The sequence below is a fragment of the Micrasema longulum genome, unplaced genomic scaffold (assembly GCF_059751315.1).
Source record: "Micrasema longulum isolate JH-2025_06_02 unplaced genomic scaffold, ASM5975131v1 h1tg001217l, whole genome shotgun sequence".
NCBI classification, from domain to species: domain Eukaryota; kingdom Metazoa; phylum Arthropoda; class Insecta; order Trichoptera; family Brachycentridae; genus Micrasema; species Micrasema longulum.
The window spans coordinates 164,942-183,475 of record NW_028278404.1 but is presented as its reverse complement, the minus strand read 5'-3'; the positions used below and the strand labels follow the sequence as shown (position 1 = coordinate 183,475).

Below are 18,534 nucleotides of genomic sequence, written 5' to 3'. Positions count from 1 at the left end.
AGAAACCGGGTTCTGGTTCCGGACTCACGGATCAGATGTCCGAGGTTTGAAGCCCGCTCTGCCACAGCTTGAATCCCATTTTCTGATAGCAAATATAACTCTTTAAAAATGGCCCCGAAAATACAAAAATTTCAAATATTTCACAAGAATTAAAATATTTCTCTTTTAAAATGAAATAAAGTGAATTCATGGAGATTCTAAAAAAACGTCGTTAAATTGTACAGCGAGGCCACCAGAAATGTTGCATATCGTGAGCATGCAAGGAAAACTGGCCAAGTCAGAAATCCTGTTTGTTGGCAAATCAAGATTGAAGTCTTTCTATAGTCACAAACTAAAAGTTTTTCTATTTGGTACACTTTTGATTTTAAGTTTACTAAATAGCAGCATTAAATGCACAAAAGTTTATCAATGTATTGTGTTGGTATGGAAGTGTTATGATTTTGTCTAAATTTCCTGTAGCAGATGTCCATAGACTAACGTGATCAATAAACAATAAGGAAGTACAGCCCTACGGGAAATCGGATATAAAAATGTATTCTTACATGTGATAAAAATTAGAGCATTCAATTGTAAAGCGAAATTTCTTGAAAATGAATAAAAAAAAATATTCTGATTTAAACAAACTACTCTGCATGAAATTACTAGTTTTTCCAGATCAGCCAATGATAAGAGAGTTGTGATAAGTTTCCGGGTTAGTTAACTGACAAATTAGCAGAACTCATCGGGAGGGGAAGACAACTTGAGATGACACACGCCAAGTAATTTCAAAAACAGAAAAAATGATAGCACTGATTACACGATACATAAATATTAAACAATATTGAATAGTCCACCAAATGAAAAATACACTGAACTTCCTCATTATCAATCTTGTAAAAAAACTAAATTAGGTTTTTTTTCAGTAAAAGATAACATCCTGCACCGAAACTTGGTGAAAAATTCTCAAAATTGCAAAAAATATAACAATTGGCCATTTGTGTGCTCAAGATATGTGGAACCCCACTAAAATACCTTTGACTGTATTTAATTTTTTGGGATAAAACAACAGTTTTTACATATAATTCATATAGACGATAATGGTACATCGGAACTTGTAAAAACAGTCAATGATCATTTTCCACAGCTATGCAAGTTTTTGAGTGTGTGAATCAAAGAAAATTAAGATGCACAGAACTGGCCCACATTGTACACATATCAACCAGCGAGTGGGTAAAAGCTCTTTAAAATTAAAGTCGCATAAAGAAGTATCTCAATAATAAAAAAAATATTAATGTATAAATCAAAATAACCGGATAAATAGAAGGTTTTTATTATGAATTTGGAGGCTTTACTAACAGAATGCATTAAGTCATTAATACAAGTTCTGAGATAAACGCATTTGAAGCTTTTTTATTCTTTCAACGCATTATTTCTTGCACAATTTTCTTTTTTTTTTTTTTTAAAGCTTTGAAAGAGTAATCTTTATTAAAGGCCATAGAAAAAAAAAAATCAACATCTTGCACCTTTATTAAAAAATATTTTAAATATTTAAAGCAGTCTGTCAATATGGCCTTGACATATTGTAAATAAAACAAAATCAAAGGAGGCAATGAGTAAATTTATTGGAATAATGTGAATTTGTTGACAGAAACTGGAAATACAAAATGGAACAATGATGTTATCGAAAAGTAAAGTCCGTATTCATTACCAGTAAAATATCTGATCACAGGAAATAGCATATATGTTTTTAATTGCCACCACGCAGACGCAGTACCAGATGGAGGGTAGATTCCTTCTGGATGTTATAATCCGAAAGGGTGCGTCCGTCTTCCAACTGCTTGCCGGCGAAGATCAACCTCTGCTGGTCTGGCGGGATCCCTTCCTTGTCTTGGATCTTGGCCTTCACATTCTCAATTGTGTCGGAAGGCTCAACTTCTAGGGTGATGGTCTTTCCAGTCAAGGTCTTGACGAAGATCTGCATACCACCACGCAGACGGAGTACCAGATGGAGGGTAGATTCCTTCTGGATGTTGTAATCGGAAAGGGTGCGTCCATCTTCCAACTGCTTGCCGGCGAAGATCAACCTCTGCTGGTCTGGTGGGATCCCTTCCTTGTCTTGGATCTTGGCCTTCACATTCTCAATTGTGTCAGAAGGCTCAACTTCTAGGGTGATGGTCTTTCCAGTCAAGGTCTTGACGAAGATCTGCATGCCACCACGCAGACGCAATACAAGATGGAGGGTAGATTCCTTCTGGATGTTGTAATCAGACAGGGTGCGTCCATCTTCCAACTGCTTGCCAGCGAAAATAAGCCTCTGCTGGTCTGGCGGGATCCCTTCCTTGTCTTGGATCTTGGCCTTCACATTCTCAATTGTGTCGGAAGGCTCAACTTCTAGGGTGATGGTCTTTCCAGTCAAGGTCTTGACGAAGATCTGCATACCACCACGCAGACGGAGTACCAGATGGAGGGTAGATTCCTTCTGGATGTTGTAATCGGAAAGGGTGCGTCCATCTTCCAACTGCTTGCCGGCGAAGATCAACCTCTGCTGGTCTGGCGGGATCCCTTCCTTGTCTTGGATCTTGGCCTTCACATTCTCAATTGTGTCGGAAGGCTCAACTTCTAGGGTGATGGTCTTTCCAGTCAAGGTCTTGACGAAGATCTGCATACCACCACGCAGACGGAGTACCAGATGGAGGGTAGATTCCTTCTGGATGTTGTAATCGGAAAGGGTGCGTCCGTCTTCCAACTGCTTGCCGGCGAAGATCAACCTCTGCTGGTCTGGCGGGATCCCTTCCTTGTCTTGGATCTTGGCCTTCACATTCTCAATTGTGTCGGAAGGCTCAACTTCTAGGGTGATGGTCTTTCCAGTCAAGGTCTTGACGAAGATCTGCATACCACCACGCAGACGGAGTACCAGATGGAGGGTAGATTCCTTCTGGATGTTATAATCGGAAAGGGTGCGTCCATCTTCCAACTGCTTGCCGGCGAAGATCAACCTCTGCTGGTCTGGCGGGATCCCTTCCTTGTCTTGGATCTTGGCCTTCACATTCTCAATCGTGTCAGAAGGCTCAACTTCTAGGGTGATGGTCTTTCCAGTCAAGGTCTTGACGAAGATCTGCATACCACCACGCAGACGGAGTACCAGATGGAGGGTAGATTCCTTCTGGATGTTGTAATCGGAAAGGGTGCGTCCATCTTCCAACTGCTTGCCGGCGAAGATCAACCTCTGCTGGTCTGGCGGGATCCCTTCCTTGTCTTGGATCTTGGCCTTCACATTCTCAATTGTGTCAGAAGGCTCAACTTCTAGGGTGATGGTCTTTCCAGTCAAGGTCTTGACGAAGATCTGCATACCACCACGCAGACGGAGTACCAGATGGAGGGTAGATTCCTTCTGGATGTTATAATCGGAAAGGGTGCGTCCATCTTCCAACTGCTTGCCGGCGAAGATCAACCTCTGCTGGTCTGGCGGGATCCCTTCCTTGTCTTGGATCTTGGCCTTCACATTCTCAATTGTGTCGGAAGGCTCAACTTCTAGGGTGATGGTCTTTCCAGTCAAGGTCTTGACGAAGATCTGCATACCACCACGCAGACGGAGTACCAGATGGAGGGTAGATTCCTTCTGGATGTTATAATCGGAAAGGGTGCGTCCATCTTCCAACTGCTTGCCGGCGAAGATCAACCTCTGCTGGTCTGGTGGGATCCCTTCCTTGTCTTGGATCTTGGCCTTCACATTCTCAATTGTGTCAGAAGGCTCAACTTCTAGGGTGATGGTCTTTCCAGTCAAGGTCTTGACGAAGATCTGCATGCCACCACGCAGACGCAATACAAGATGGAGGGTAGATTCCTTCTGGATGTTGTAATCAGACAGGGTGCGTCCATCTTCCAACTGCTTGCCAGCGAAAATAAGCCTCTGCTGGTCTGGCGGGATCCCTTCCTTGTCTTGGATCTTGGCCTTCACATTCTCAATTGTGTCGGAAGGCTCAACTTCTAGGGTGATGGTCTTTCCAGTCAAGGTCTTGACGAAGATCTGCATACCACCACGCAGACGGAGTACCAGATGGAGGGTAGATTCCTTCTGGATGTTGTAATCGGAAAGGGTGCGTCCATCTTCCAACTGCTTGCCGGCGAAGATCAACCTCTGCTGGTCTGGCGGGATCCCTTCCTTGTCTTGGATCTTGGCCTTCACATTCTCAATTGTGTCGGAAGGCTCAACTTCTAGGGTGATGGTCTTTCCAGTCAAGGTCTTGACGAAGATCTGCATACCACCACGCAGACGGAGTACCAGATGGAGGGTAGATTCCTTCTGGATGTTGTAATCGGAAAGGGTGCGTCCATCTTCCAACTGCTTGCCGGCGAAGATCAACCTCTGCTGGTCTGGCGGGATCCCTTCCTTGTCTTGGATCTTGGCCTTCACATTCTCAATTGTGTCGGAAGGCTCAACTTCTAGGGTGATGGTCTTTCCAGTCAAGGTCTTGACGAAGATCTGCATACCACCACGCAGACGGAGTACCAGATGGAGGGTAGATTCTTTCTGGATGTTATAATCGGAAAGGGTGCGTCCATCTTCCAACTGCTTGCCGGCGAAGATCAACCTCTGCTGGTCTGGCGGGATCCCTTCCTTGTCTTGGATCTTGGCCTTCACATTCTCAATTGTGTCGGAAGGCTCAACTTCTAGGGTGATGGTCTTTCCAGTCAAGGTCTTGACGAAGATCTGCATACCACCACGCAGACGGAGTACCAGATGGAGGGTAGATTCCTTCTGGATGTTATAATCGGAAAGGGTGCGTCCATCTTCCAACTGCTTGCCGGCGAAGATCAACCTCTGCTGGTCTGGCGGGATCCCTTCCTTGTCTTGGATCTTGGCCTTCACATTCTCAATTGTGTCAGAAGGCTCAACTTCTAGGGTGATGGTCTTTCCAGTCAAGGTCTTGACGAAGATCTGCATGCCACCACGCAGACGCAATACAAGATGGAGGGTAGATTCCTTCTGGATGTTGTAATCAGACAGGGTGCGTCCATCTTCCAACTGCTTGCCAGCGAAAATAAGCCTCTGCTGGTCTGGAGGGATTCCTTCTTTGTCTTGTATTTTAGCCTTTACATTTTCAATAGTATCTGAAGGCTCAACCTCCAAGGTTATCGTTTTTCCAGTCAAAGTTTTCACAAAGATCTGCATGTTTCAGCCTGAAAAAAAATTATATTTTATCATACAATCAAGGCTGGACAGAAATACTAAAATTGCGTTTTATAATTGCGAAAAATGTAACAAAGACTTTTAACAAGATGGAGACGTGTACAACTTAGGAAGTCATATAAGTCATTGAAACAACCATGAAAAAACTATAAGTTTTCTAATTTGCCAATAAACGCTAAAATAAACGATGAGACTCGATAAATTTACTGACTAAATCATCTAACAAATTACCAGGAAAACAACGCCCTACATAAAATAAAATGGCGTCATTTTTAGAACTCGTGAACGGGAAAAAATATTATCTTACTTAATTTAAACTGCAAAATAGGATTTTCGATAGAATATGAATAACTAATGACACAATTAAAATATTTTCACTTCACTAACCTGTAAAATCAGTTTATTTATCACAAAAATCAGGAACAAAACACTAACTCTCTTAGCAGCTCTGAAAATTCACTTGTCAATTTTATTTCGCGTAATATGCGCCAGGGGGTGCCGCGGTCGCTTTTATAGCTTCGCAAAAGCGATCAATAATGAAAATGGCATACTGTATATAGTGTTGTCTCTTTTGAATATACCGTAGTAAACGAGTAAACAACTGCTACGGTAGTTTATTCTTAAGAAGATTTAATGCATTGACGTCACAAACAAATGTTCTGGAAGGATGACAATGTCGTATTATTGTCGTATTTCATCATAATAATTTAAGTTTCTTGTTTCTGCAGGTTATTGAATTTAATCGTAATAATGAATCACGTTGCAAGGAAGATAAAATTATACACTACTATTTGCCAAAAAACTGTTAATACAGAATGCATTTTGAAAATATAAACATTTTTTGCTTTGACTTTTGACAGTTCACAACGGGTAGGTATCAGCTGAGTAGGTAGGTATCGATAATAACAGACCTTGGAAATCAAACAATATTTTTCTTTCTTTTGTGGGTACCTAAACTTTGTAACTTTACTTTGCAATATTATCTACCTTGTGTAGTGATAAGAATTTAATACCTAGCGCGTTTGGCTTAGGATTCGATTCCCATTTTTAAAAAAAATTGTTTCTCACCATGTGTTTTTCATGGCCCCAATCTAATTATTTGACTTTCTGTTTATAAATAACTAATAATCGTTTTTAAATATAGGTGGGTAATCGCCTTTCTAATAAAAACAAATCGTCTAGGTAAATATGATTAATTCAGTAATTTGGATTTCGTTACCTTTCTTGCATAAGTAAAATATAATATAAAACCGTTGAATTCGTGCTTACCTAAATAATAATCTGATTTTACATTATGTAATCGCGGAAAATTTCGAACAATATTGTAATTTTGGTCAAAGTTGAGGCCAAAGGAAAACAATCACATTAATTTTAAATTCTAATCTCACATATTTTATTTAATTAATAAATACAATATATATATATATATATATATTTGTATATATATATCTATGTATAATCTATTTTCTATGATTCTTATCAAATTTAAGTATTTACAGAGCATATTGCATTTAAATGTATCATTCCTAGGAGGTATCGTCTATTTTTTTTACATTTTGTACCTATGTGTACTGTCAGCACTCCTCTATAAAGTACACGAGTCATAAAACATAAAACAATAGGATTTCATTATAATATATTTATTAGGTATGATTATGAGCACAGGTTTACAAATTATATTTCGTCATAATTGTAGAATAACGACGCAAAACGATGGAGTACAAAAGTATAGCATTTAATACTTCAATCAGTTGTGTATATTTTAGTTTTTTCAAACCTGGAATACAAAGCCTTTATATAACCATTTCAAGATCAAACATAATAGAAAGTCAGTGTCTCGATTTTCGCACATCTGTCGCTGTTCTCCGATCACAGCGATTTATTTATTTATTATATTACACATTCACCATTCTGCCTCTGTGTGAACATTTCCATTTCTTCAATTTTGCCATTTGTTAATTTTCATAAAATAAATAAAAACAAAAAATCACCTTATGTTAAACAGTATTTAATAAATAAAAGAAATTGGTGAGTGCTAAAGATATTTAATACATAATATGTAATCGACTAAAAGCACAATGTTATAATTAACAGTAAAGTCGTAATTCAAACAAAAAAGGTGTTCTTACGAGTAACCTAAATATTTTTGTTTTCATGGGCATTTTCAACGAGTTGTAAAAAACTCACTATTATAAAATAGGCATCAGCTTGTGATAGAACGAGGTTCGAACCTCGGACCTCTGATCCGCGAGTCCGCGTCAGTACCGCGGACGGGACCACGACCCGCTTCAAAAGATTAGATCATCATCATACCTCTCCCCTATCCCCTGTACACAACACAGGGCACTCGAATGGTTCAGCAAATGCCGCGTATTTCGATCATGCGTTACATGATTAGGTAGTGATCTGTCTAACGCTTCAGGGCCGCGATTATGAACGCTATCTTCATCGGAACATATCGAGACGGTTTAAACTAACATCCATATTTATGTACGAAAGTGTGTATATTTGTATGAAAAGTCTAAGTGTCTTCGTCGGTAACCGGTATGTGAACTTGTTTAGAAAAAAAAATTGTAAACATCATCTATTTTTCATACAGAAAACGTAATTTTACTTTGTAGATAAAATTGAAGATAAATTTCAATTTCCCATCAGAATACGTACCCAGGTGCCAGTCCAGAAACAGTAAAATATTGCAGAGTAAAACACCTTTTAAACTAATAATTAATGTCGATTTTGGCAGGAATCGAACCCGGGACCTCAAGTATGGTAGGCAAATGCGCCAACTACGTACAGTACGTGGCAGACTTAACTCCACCCAACTGCCCTTTTCAGGATTTTTGCCGGAATTTAGTGAGAATTAAAAAATATAAAAAATACAATGATTAGAAACCTGTGTACACCGTAAAACAACACTTTTGTTACAAACATTTTGTAAGGTCACTGTACTAACTTCTAACGCGTATAAATGCATGGTAGGTAGGTATTATATCTTATTTTACATGCATGTTTGTCTGGATCAATAGTCGAGAAGTTTAATGCACTTTTCGCAGACAAAGGAGAAAGATCTCAGAGGTCAAAGCTTTATAATACTACTGTCATCACGCCATTCCCCTGCAGAGGTTAGTGAGAGTATGGTAATCCTGACATAGGTACATTACCCTAGCTTCTTTCACAAACTCGAACATGCCCATCGAATGTGTTTAATTTTGAAATTAGGTACCTACTAGACTTTGTTTATCTGATCATGCCTCCTGTTTCTTGATCATCCTCGTCCCACGTTACTATTAATAAAACAAACACACAAATCACGCCGCTTCCCCGTAAGAGTATGCATAGAGGATATATATAGAGGAGGCGGCCTCCGTGGTGTAGTGGTCAAGACGCTTGACTCACAGACGGAAGGTTCCGGGTTCGATTCCCGGTGAGAACACAAAAATTAAATGTGATTTTTCTCAAGCCTGGGTGTTCTGTGATGTAATTCACCGCTGTAATTGGGCCTCCTGGCCTGTTGTGGTGCAAAAAAAATAATATATATATATATATAACTCCATATCACATTGTCACTGCACACAGACCTCACTTGCTCTGCATTCATACGTCTTCCTCGTTTTCTGCTCCCACCAACAGTCGCATAGTTCTTTTTCAGCCGTTCTTTCGCCGTCTATTCGCTCTTCATGTCCAAAAAGACGCAGAACTCCTTTCTTGATTTTATCGATAATCCTTATCTCAGTCTTAGGTATCTACATAAGGCACGAAGCTCAACATTTGTGCACCTATCATAGGTACATAATTTTACTATTCATTCTAGCAATATTAATATCTTATCAAGCTAACTATTGAAATATCATCATACGACAAGAAATCTTCATTAGCATTTGTGACCAGTGCCTCCAAATCCCAATTCAAATCATTATAACTGGCTTCGGGTGCTTGTCAAAATATTTCAAGAAGAATACCAGGTTCGCGGCCTTTTCATTTACCCAGCCTATTTATAAGTTTAAACTAAACCAAACCAAAATATTTAAAGGTATATTTCTAGAGCTGCTGTTGTTGCTGCTCCGAGTGAATCCCCAGTCCGCTCCACAACACACAACAAATGCGACTTTATGGTGTCCGGGGAATATCAGTAAAGTTTTACAAGAAAAAACGCACGAATGTATAGTAAAAACAAAAACACCGACCTACTAAATTATTCATATCAGCAATAAACTACTAAATATCATCATAATAAAATATTATATATCTCTAATATAATGTTTATCCTTCAAACTCTGGTTATTGACTATTTTATTTAATAATTCACTTAAGCTCGGGTTTCCTAGGACAGCGGTGCCCGTATTTTAACGGCCGTAGTGAACATTAATGCGGTTGACAGCCGTCGTAACGGTGACTGGAGAGTGGTTTCCTATAAAAATAGTGTTGATAACACCGTTAAAAAATAAAACTACTCTCTAGTCACCACTACGACGGCTGTCCACCGCATCACCGTTCATTACGGCCGTTAAGATACGGGCACCGCTGTCCTAGGAAACCCTAGCTTTAGCACGTCAGTCAAGTAATATTCTAGCTGGATGGTGTTATGCAAAAATGTGTTAATCCACGCCAACTCAAACTAATATATTGATGTATATACCCTTATTTTTGTGTATGTAAATTAATTTTAGTATATTTTATTACATCTTATATTTTATTTTCTCTTTTCTTTTCTTAAAAAAAAAAGTAGTTTCTTATGTTTAACTCAATCTTTATTCTTATCTTTCACTAAACTTAATATGTATTATTACTTGAATTGATTTTACACACTTATTTTATGTAATTTATGAAAGATGGTGGAGTTTTATAATTGAGAATATATATAAAGAACGTTAGTAATGCTTACTTAAAAAATGTATGTATTTTATGTATCCTTGTTGAACTTCCAAATAAATAAATAAAAAATAAAAAAATAACATCAGGCGGATTTTTCAAAAATATGATTAATTATTTAGCTTGGCTGTTGAATTTGATATATGAAAAGTACTTAATAGAACACAAAAGGTGATAAAAATTTATATTTATTATTTTTTTATATCAAAATTTAACAAAAAAGTGGAATGACATATTTTTACAGAACACCTTAAAAACTTTTACCTTTGTCATAAAAATAACGCAAAAATATAAATACACAACGTTTCTTCTATCTTTTCTTTCTTTTATTTTTTTTTAAATGTAAGATTTTTAAAAGTATATATTTTATTGAGGTTCTTTTTCTAAACTGTAAAAATACCTTGAAATATACTTCCAATATGAATCCCCAAATTACAAATAGTTAGTTGTCGTTTGTAATGAACAAAACTTGCCGGCAGTATTGTCAAAGAAAGCGTCTTTTACGGGGTTAACACATTTTTGCAATATTGTTATCACGTTAGCCACATATTGATCTTAATTCGCAACCATAGAATTAAGAATAGTCCAGAAACCGCATACGCACATCAAACAAAAGGTGACTCAACTACTCATAAATGACTAGGTTTACGTTTTGACCCATTAGTTTCTCTGTAGACGTCGCTCAGTACGCAACTCCTGATTCGAATTTAACCATGCCATGTTGTGTCCTTTTAAAGTGTAGAAACACTGCTAGGATCTTAAAGAAACAGGATGCAATCACATTTCATGTGTAATTATCAAATAAATGTTTTTGTCACAAATGCATTACTTGAAAATAGAATTATTTTTCCATCTGTCAGATTGTCGAAGAAACAAAATGAAAATTTCGTTAGTGTTGCCAGAGTAGTAAATTTTTTTACCTTACTTTGCTCATATAATACGAAAAATAATGAAAATTGAACCTCGGATTAAACAACGCCGTGGTGGACATTTGGCCAACATTATCTTTAAAACATAAAATATTATTTAACATCATATAAAAATATCCGTTTTATGTCAAATTTGTTTAACATTTAAAGTTCAAAGTTCATTAATTCAATTACTCTTATTAAATGACCTGACTTATCTACTCTGTTGTGTCAATCAATGTTTCCGAGTGCACAATAAAATTTTAGAAAAATTAACAAATCGTTTTTTTAACTTACATTTGTGTTATGGTTATATTCTTCGCGATCTGGCAATATTACTCGCTGACTTCAAGTATGCGCGCGGCGAAAGTGTGTCTAAGTGGGAGAATTATTGGACTCAGTCCGATGAATTCAAATATGATTCTACACTCCTTCTGAACTATTCTTAATTCTATATTCGCAACAATACGTTAGGCATCTTAAAGCAGTGCTACATTATTTTAAGTCCAGCTGCGTGGTGTTTAGTTTACTCGACATCGAGGTATTAGAGAGAATTTGTAAATTTAAACTCGTCAAACAATTTTTTTAAAGTGAGACACTTTTGGATCATGATGCTGACACTTGCTTAATTTTTTCGATATTGTGGCTTGGCATGTTTTTACATAACACCACCCAAATCATATTGTGCGGCATCACATACTTGACTTATTTTTTCCAACAAGACAATATCGAGGCTTTACTGACAGAATGCATTAAGTCATTTAAACAAGTTACGAGATAATCTCATAAAACTTTTAAAATCTTTTAGCAGATTATTTCTTTTTTTTGTTTTTTAAAGCTTAAAAAAAGAGTAATCTTTATTCTAGGCATAGCATAAAATTTGAAATCAACACCTTGCAAATATATTTAAAAATATTTAAAACATATAAAGACTTTAAGAAAACAGCTTTCCTGGCTTCGAAACATCCGAGCATGAACCAGGATTAGAACTGAGAAGGAGCTGTTTCGCACTGTTCAGGATAGGGAAGCTTTCTCCCAAGTGATCGTCAACGTCGGGGGGACCCGACATGACACGTGAAGAGGAATACGAAAGACTTTAAATTTGTCGCAGCAGAGAGGGGCAAACATTTTTGAGAAGGGAAAATGGAAGTCTAGGCATTTACAGGGCCTATGACCTTTTTCTCCTTTTATTTTGTATTAGTAAAACTGACCTATGGGTTGCAGATGTTCATTTTACAGACCGTCTAGACAAATGTGGCCGACGTCTAGCATGCCCTCGGCTCGTGATGTGCACGTGGACGGAGGTCCAGTCTCGTTGAACAGATAGTAGCTAAATTTCTAACTGTCTATGCACTCTGTAGCTGCAAGACATTCTGTAATCTAGCTCCTACCTGTTATAATTTTTGATTGATCTTAATTGAAAACGAGGAACTAGAATCCCAACCGTCCATGCGCTCTGTAGCTGCAAGACGTACTGGGATATTTATTAATTTTACATCGCCCTTGAGGTGATTTTCACAAAAATGGCGCTATATAAATTATCCAACTATATATATAGGGAGCTATTAATATAAACATGTTACAACAGAGATAAAAAACTTTATAGAGAATGAAATATAAAAGTCTAGGCATCCACACGGCTAATGACCTGTCATTGGCTGGTTTAAGTGGCCACTTTACATACTGTGTAACATTCACCATTCTGCCTATGTTTGAACATCCACATTCCCTCAACTCTTCCATCTTTTGACTTTTGTGAAGTAAAGGGAGGAAATCCAGCCAGTCTGCATTGTCTGCAAGCGTGTGTACATACTTGAACATTGGTGTATATATAAAGACTGTTGAGTCGATGGATTCTCGAAAACCATCACCCTAAAAGTTGAGTCCGACACAATTGAGAATGTGAAGGCCAAGATCCAGGACAAGGAAGGAATCTCTCCAGACCAGCAGAAGTTGATCTTTGCCGGCAAGCAGTTGGAAGATGGACCCACCCTGTCTGACTACAATATTCAGAAGGAATCCACCCTGCATCTGGTACTGCGTCTTCGTGGTGGTATGCAGATCTTCGTCAAGACCTTGACTGGAAAGACCAAGTTGAGCCTTCCGACACAATTGAGATTGTGAAGGCCAAGATTCAGGACAAGGAAGGGATCCCGCCAGACCAGCAGAGGTTGATCTTTGCCGGCAAACAGTTGGAAGATGGAGCACTCTTTTCGATTAATACATCCAGAAGGAATCAACCCTCCATCTGGTACTTCGTCTGCGTGGTGGCAATTAAAAGCATTTATTCTAAATATTGTTATCAGATATTTTACAGGTAATGAAATATGGACTTTATTTTTCGATAATATCATTGTTCTATTTGGTATTTCCAGTTTCTGCCAACAAATTCATAGTTTTCCAAAAAATTTACTCATGGCCTCCTTTGATTGTATTTTATTTACAATACATGGAGGCTATATTGACAGAATGCATTAAGTCAACAGTCTACATATTTCAAATATTTTTTAATATACTCGTAGGTGCAAGATGCTGATTTCAGATTTCAAAATATGCCTAGAATAAAGATGACTCTATTGAAGCTTTGAAATTTTTTTAATAAATGAATATTGTGGGAGAAATAATTCGTGGAAATAATAAAAAATATTTAAATGCGATTATCCCGTAACTTGTTTTAATGACTTAATGCATTCTGACAGTAAAGTCTTAATATTGTGTTTACTTTCACTGGAAGTTAGTACGTTATTTGTACGCAGGTACGGTTTGTTTACGAATATAAGACTTCTTTCAATACACGGAAGTTGCGTATTGCAGTGATAAGCAAAAAAACAACAATATAATATTATGATCCAATTAAAACAAAGTTTTGTTTCTAGGTCTACCTATTTACTGACAAAAATGGCTTCTTGTCTGACTTCATTGTGCACTGTAAAATTTTACAATAAAAAATATTGTAAGTTTATAAAAATAAACAATTAATGTTTTACTAATGTAATCCAAGCTCAATATATAAATACACTATTCCCTCTATAATCCGGCACTTCACTTCTCCGGTCCTGCCAGTAATCCGGCGTTTTCATACAGGTAGCTACCAAGCGGGTAGCTCAGAATTGACATATTAATAATACACGTACACATGCCCTGAGTCCTCAAAAATGATGAGGCTTAACTCATGCCCAAACGCTCAGTAATGCCCAACGCGTATTTAGTCGTTCTTCGACCGCTAGCCAGGCGAGACATTTAGAATAGAAACCAAAATGCCTTGAAAGCGTGTAAAAACCTTTCGGATAAACGTTGTAAATAGGATTTTGTAACTTTTCATTGATAAATATTTGTTCACGAGTGTATCACAAAGCTCAAAACAATTGGTATTTAAATATAAATTTCATTTATTTTTATTTTATTTTTCATGTTTTTTAAATGTCACACTACGCCTAGCGGCGCAACTGCGAAGCTCTTTTTGTTTACAGGGCTGCACCGATAGGAATATGTTTTTAAAATATAATAAGCGTGCGTCAATATTATTTTTGCGTTCCCCGAAATCCAGTATAAAAAAATAAACGTGCCGAAATTATAAGACATTTAACGAAAGAATCCATCTGGGATCCATAAAAAACTATTGTTGATTATTAACGTTAAAATACAAACGTTTTTATATACTTAAAATGAGTAGCCGCCAATTTTTGGTAGCATATGCATGATCGTTGAATGCAGCCCTGGTATAAAAATTTGGAACTATGGGTACGTTTTGGTGTCACTTTAAAAAAAATATATTTTACTTTATAGGGCGTGTCTATGTATTGATTTGTCAATGTAGCTCGGTAATCTCCGTTGAAGTGAGAAGTTTTCGTTACTGTAGTTTAAGTTTATGTTAACTCTTGCGTGTATGTAGTGTATAATACAGTATTATATACAGTAGCCGGCATTAAATAGAGTACATCGGTCTTATGAAAGAGACTACCGGTGTAATCGGTAAACTGCGGCTTTGTAGAGCGCAGTCTTTGTCATACATACATGCATACAGATACCGAACTCCCGGGACAGAGACGACACTCCACAAAATCGGCAGTCTCATTCTTAAGCCCGATGTATTTTATATACTGCCTGGTATTATTCATACATGTATACAATAATACACACTTACGATACAAGACTTAATATATATCTCTAATTTTTTCAAATGATATAGTTGTATTTTTTGTAAATGTCAAATGGGCGTTTTCACACCGGATTTAGAAAGTAAAATTTGCATAACCATACTGGATTTTAGAACAAAAAATATTTACTTTTGCTACGCGAAGAATGAATGTGACGCCAATGCAGCAATTAATATGTACAGGAGAGAGCACGAATATAGAACTCATAACAAGGAAGACTGAGACGCTGTTCTGTGGCCAGTGTTCGTGTGAAACAGATTCAGTCGGCTATTGACAGTCGGGGACGCACGCATGTAAAATGACTTGCGTATTCATGATTTTTTGATTGGGTCCGTTATAGCAAAATTACATGTTTATTTTTATAAATTATGGAAAATGAATTTTTAAACAGGATTTCTCCATGTTCTTTTTTCAAATGTATAAACTTTGGGATATTCCGTCTTTTGCTTATGGTAGCACGATGTTACATCGCCGCGCGCAAATGAATTATTTACCACAGTCTTTTAAGAGTTAAACCGAGTTAGATCCGATATCTGCCGGATTACCGAGAGACCACTGTAATTTTAATGCCATTTAAATGTTTATTAAATATTTACCAATATGTAAATTTATAATAATAAATAATAATTATTTACCTTATCTTACCTAATGGTGCATAGGTCACTGCAATGGTATAGGTATCAATGGGATCGTACCTAGATCATTATTTTGGTTACGTGAAGATAAGATGACCAGTCCTAAGCTTCAGGTAGGTACCGGTCCAGGGACTATATAACACATTTAAAAATAAATACCACATACAACTATGTCGGGAATAAAACCCGAGACCCCTCGCACAGTAGGCAAACGCCTTGACTAGTAAATCACCGTTTACATAAGTCATTTCAATACTACTTTATAATAAAAAAAAGGTTTTAAATTAACAATGTTTTAAGATAGTCAAATTTTTTGTAAAAAAAGGATTGGATTCAACCCCCTAGGGAGCTGTTAATATTTACAGCTATCTAGAGGTTGAATCCAGTCCATGTCTACTAAAATTTGGACAAATCCAAAACATTGTCGATAACCTGAAACCATCTGGGCCCCGATTATAATGGCAAGTTAACAAAGTTATCCTAGATTATCTATTAAGAATCCCCGATATTTGTGTACGAAAGTGAGTATATTTGTATAATTGAACATGTTTTAAAAAAAAGAAAAAAATGTATGCATATTCTGTTTTTTATACGGAAAATTTAATTTTAATTTGTAGATAAAATTGAAGATAAATGTGATCTTCCCATTGTAATCCTGGTCCAAGAAGTATACAATTTTAAAAAATCATTTGAAATATATTTTTTTATTTAGCCGGATTATGGTCCCGGGGCTAGTGTCACTGAATCACGGATCAGAGGTCCAAGGTTCGAACCCCACTCTACCACAACGTGATTCCCATTTTTTAATAGTGAGTTATTTACAATTCGTTAAAAATAGCCCTTAAATTGAAATATTTGGGTAAATCGTAAGAACGCAAATATTTTTATTTTTATTTTTTTTCCAAAATCAGGCTTTGCCTTATGTAGGTGAAATTATTCGATCAGATGCATCAATAAAGGCTTCAGCTCTTTAACTTCACAAACATCAACAGATGGAAGAATTGAAGAAATAGATTCCCAACAAGTATCGGCACAGCAGCTGACAGTGCCTTGTCATAAAAACTATTATGGAGATAGAACAATGGGGAGTGTAGTACCAAAACTAATTCACTTATTGAAAATCGAGAGGAAAAAAACTTCATTACATTTTTTTTAAATCATCAAAAACATATTTAAAAAATAAGTGAATCTTAAGTGTGCACATAAATATTGTATTATTTTTTATTAAACTCCGTACCTACCTTTTATAAAAAAATAAAACTGTAATGTAACCCGTAGACAAACCTTTGCGGGAACAACAAATACAATTATGCATTTAATTTTATTGTTAAAATAAATAAATAATATAAACGAAAAACTACATTGGCAGATGGTGACTGTTACACTTCGGTCGGTCACTATTGATTATGTCTAAAACTTACATCTGGTTGTGGTGTCGTAGTAGTGTTGCGGAGTTCGAATCAATATAATGAATTAGTCCGAGGTTTTGATCCCAACTAAATAAATTAGTAATATCAATTATTGTTATGTAAAATTGGTATTGGTATGCAGCCTTCGAGCTCTTTTGTTTTATATTTCATTTTATTATTGGATACATAAAATAAAAATACATTAAGGGTAAACTCAATATATCTCATTTTAATGATACGAGACAAAGCATTATTGCAAAACAAAACATGTTTTTGTTTTAACATGCTGTTTTTCCAGAATATTTTGTATTTTAAGCGTTCACACAATGTAGGTTATTAAAACAATATTTTTTATTACTATGTCTTAAAATAATATGCGGTCAAAGATCGATTTGATGAATATATATTTAGGTATTTGACTAAAGTTTTTTCTGTCACTCTCTCGCCGGTGCCTCCCCGAATATTGTACGAAAAAGACAACTGCACGTCGGGCTGATTATGCCTGACTAAAATCGGCAAAATCAAGGTCTCGCATTCCCGTTTTCCGCACCCCAAAACTGAACCGATTTTTTTTAAATAGCATCAAACAGAAATTTTCTGTGTCGGCAAGTTTTTCTTCTTTCAAAAATAGTCTTCACGTTTATATACGGTACGTTCAAAGACGGCAGATAAAACTAGGCGCTTTTAAGGTTCTAGCTCCTATGAAATACGGTTTATCATAAAAAAAAAAACAAAGATGGGGACACGCCAATAGTTGATATATAGTAGTAAAAAATCATTGCTTTAGTGCCGTAATCCAGGGAGAAAATACAGGAATATATTTGTTTAAAGAAAAGTCAGAACCTGTATTCTCTAAATATTTATGCTGTTAGCTTACATACTCATTCTCAGATAAATTAATTTTATATAAGGAAACAGGTATCCATTAGAACTTTGATACCCACTTACGTAATTGATTAAAATACGCATATTTGTATAAAAACGCAAATACACTTATTGATTCATTTGTGGAAATTCAAGTACACGGCTGATTAAATTTAAATAACAAATTACGATTAATATTTCACAAATCAGAACAGAGTTGAAAAACATTTTAAAGAGGGTAATATAGAAGTATTGGTATTTACAGGGCTTATGACCTGTTATTAGCTGGTTTAAAAAAAGTTCTTCATCTATGTTGTAATTCATTAATATCCAAGCGGGTTGAATCCAATTCATGTCTTCAAGAAAATTAATTTGGACAGACTCAAAATATTGTTCATATATTAAGGTTTGTAAAACTTTTGAAATTTTATTTAAATCACTTTGCTACATAGGCGGCCTCCGTGGTGTAGCGGTCAAGTCGCTTGACTCACACACGGAAGGTTGCGGGTTCGATTCCCGGTG

At 36.4% G+C, this 18,534-nt stretch overlaps 1 protein-coding gene and 1 pseudogene across 1 annotated transcript; one reads left to right on the top strand and one right to left on the bottom strand.

Moving 5' to 3' along the window:
* Positions 1-1,579: 1,579 nt before the first annotated feature.
* Ubi-p63E (Polyubiquitin-63E) lies at positions 1,580-5,655 on the bottom strand. The gene is made up of 2 exons (XM_088234245.1): positions 5,558-5,655; positions 1,580-5,160 (listed from the first exon to the last, which is right to left on the bottom strand). Exon 2 carries the CDS (start codon positions 5,150-5,152, stop codon positions 1,727-1,729), a length of 3,426 nt encoding a protein of 1,141 aa, XP_088090371.1. The 5' UTR covers positions 5,153-5,160; positions 5,558-5,655; the 3' UTR covers positions 1,580-1,726.
* A 6,562-nt stretch (positions 5,656-12,217) lies between these two features.
* On the top strand, positions 12,218-13,225 carry LOC148276445 (polyubiquitin-like; annotated as a pseudogene).
* Positions 13,226-18,534: the final 5,309 nt, after the last annotated feature.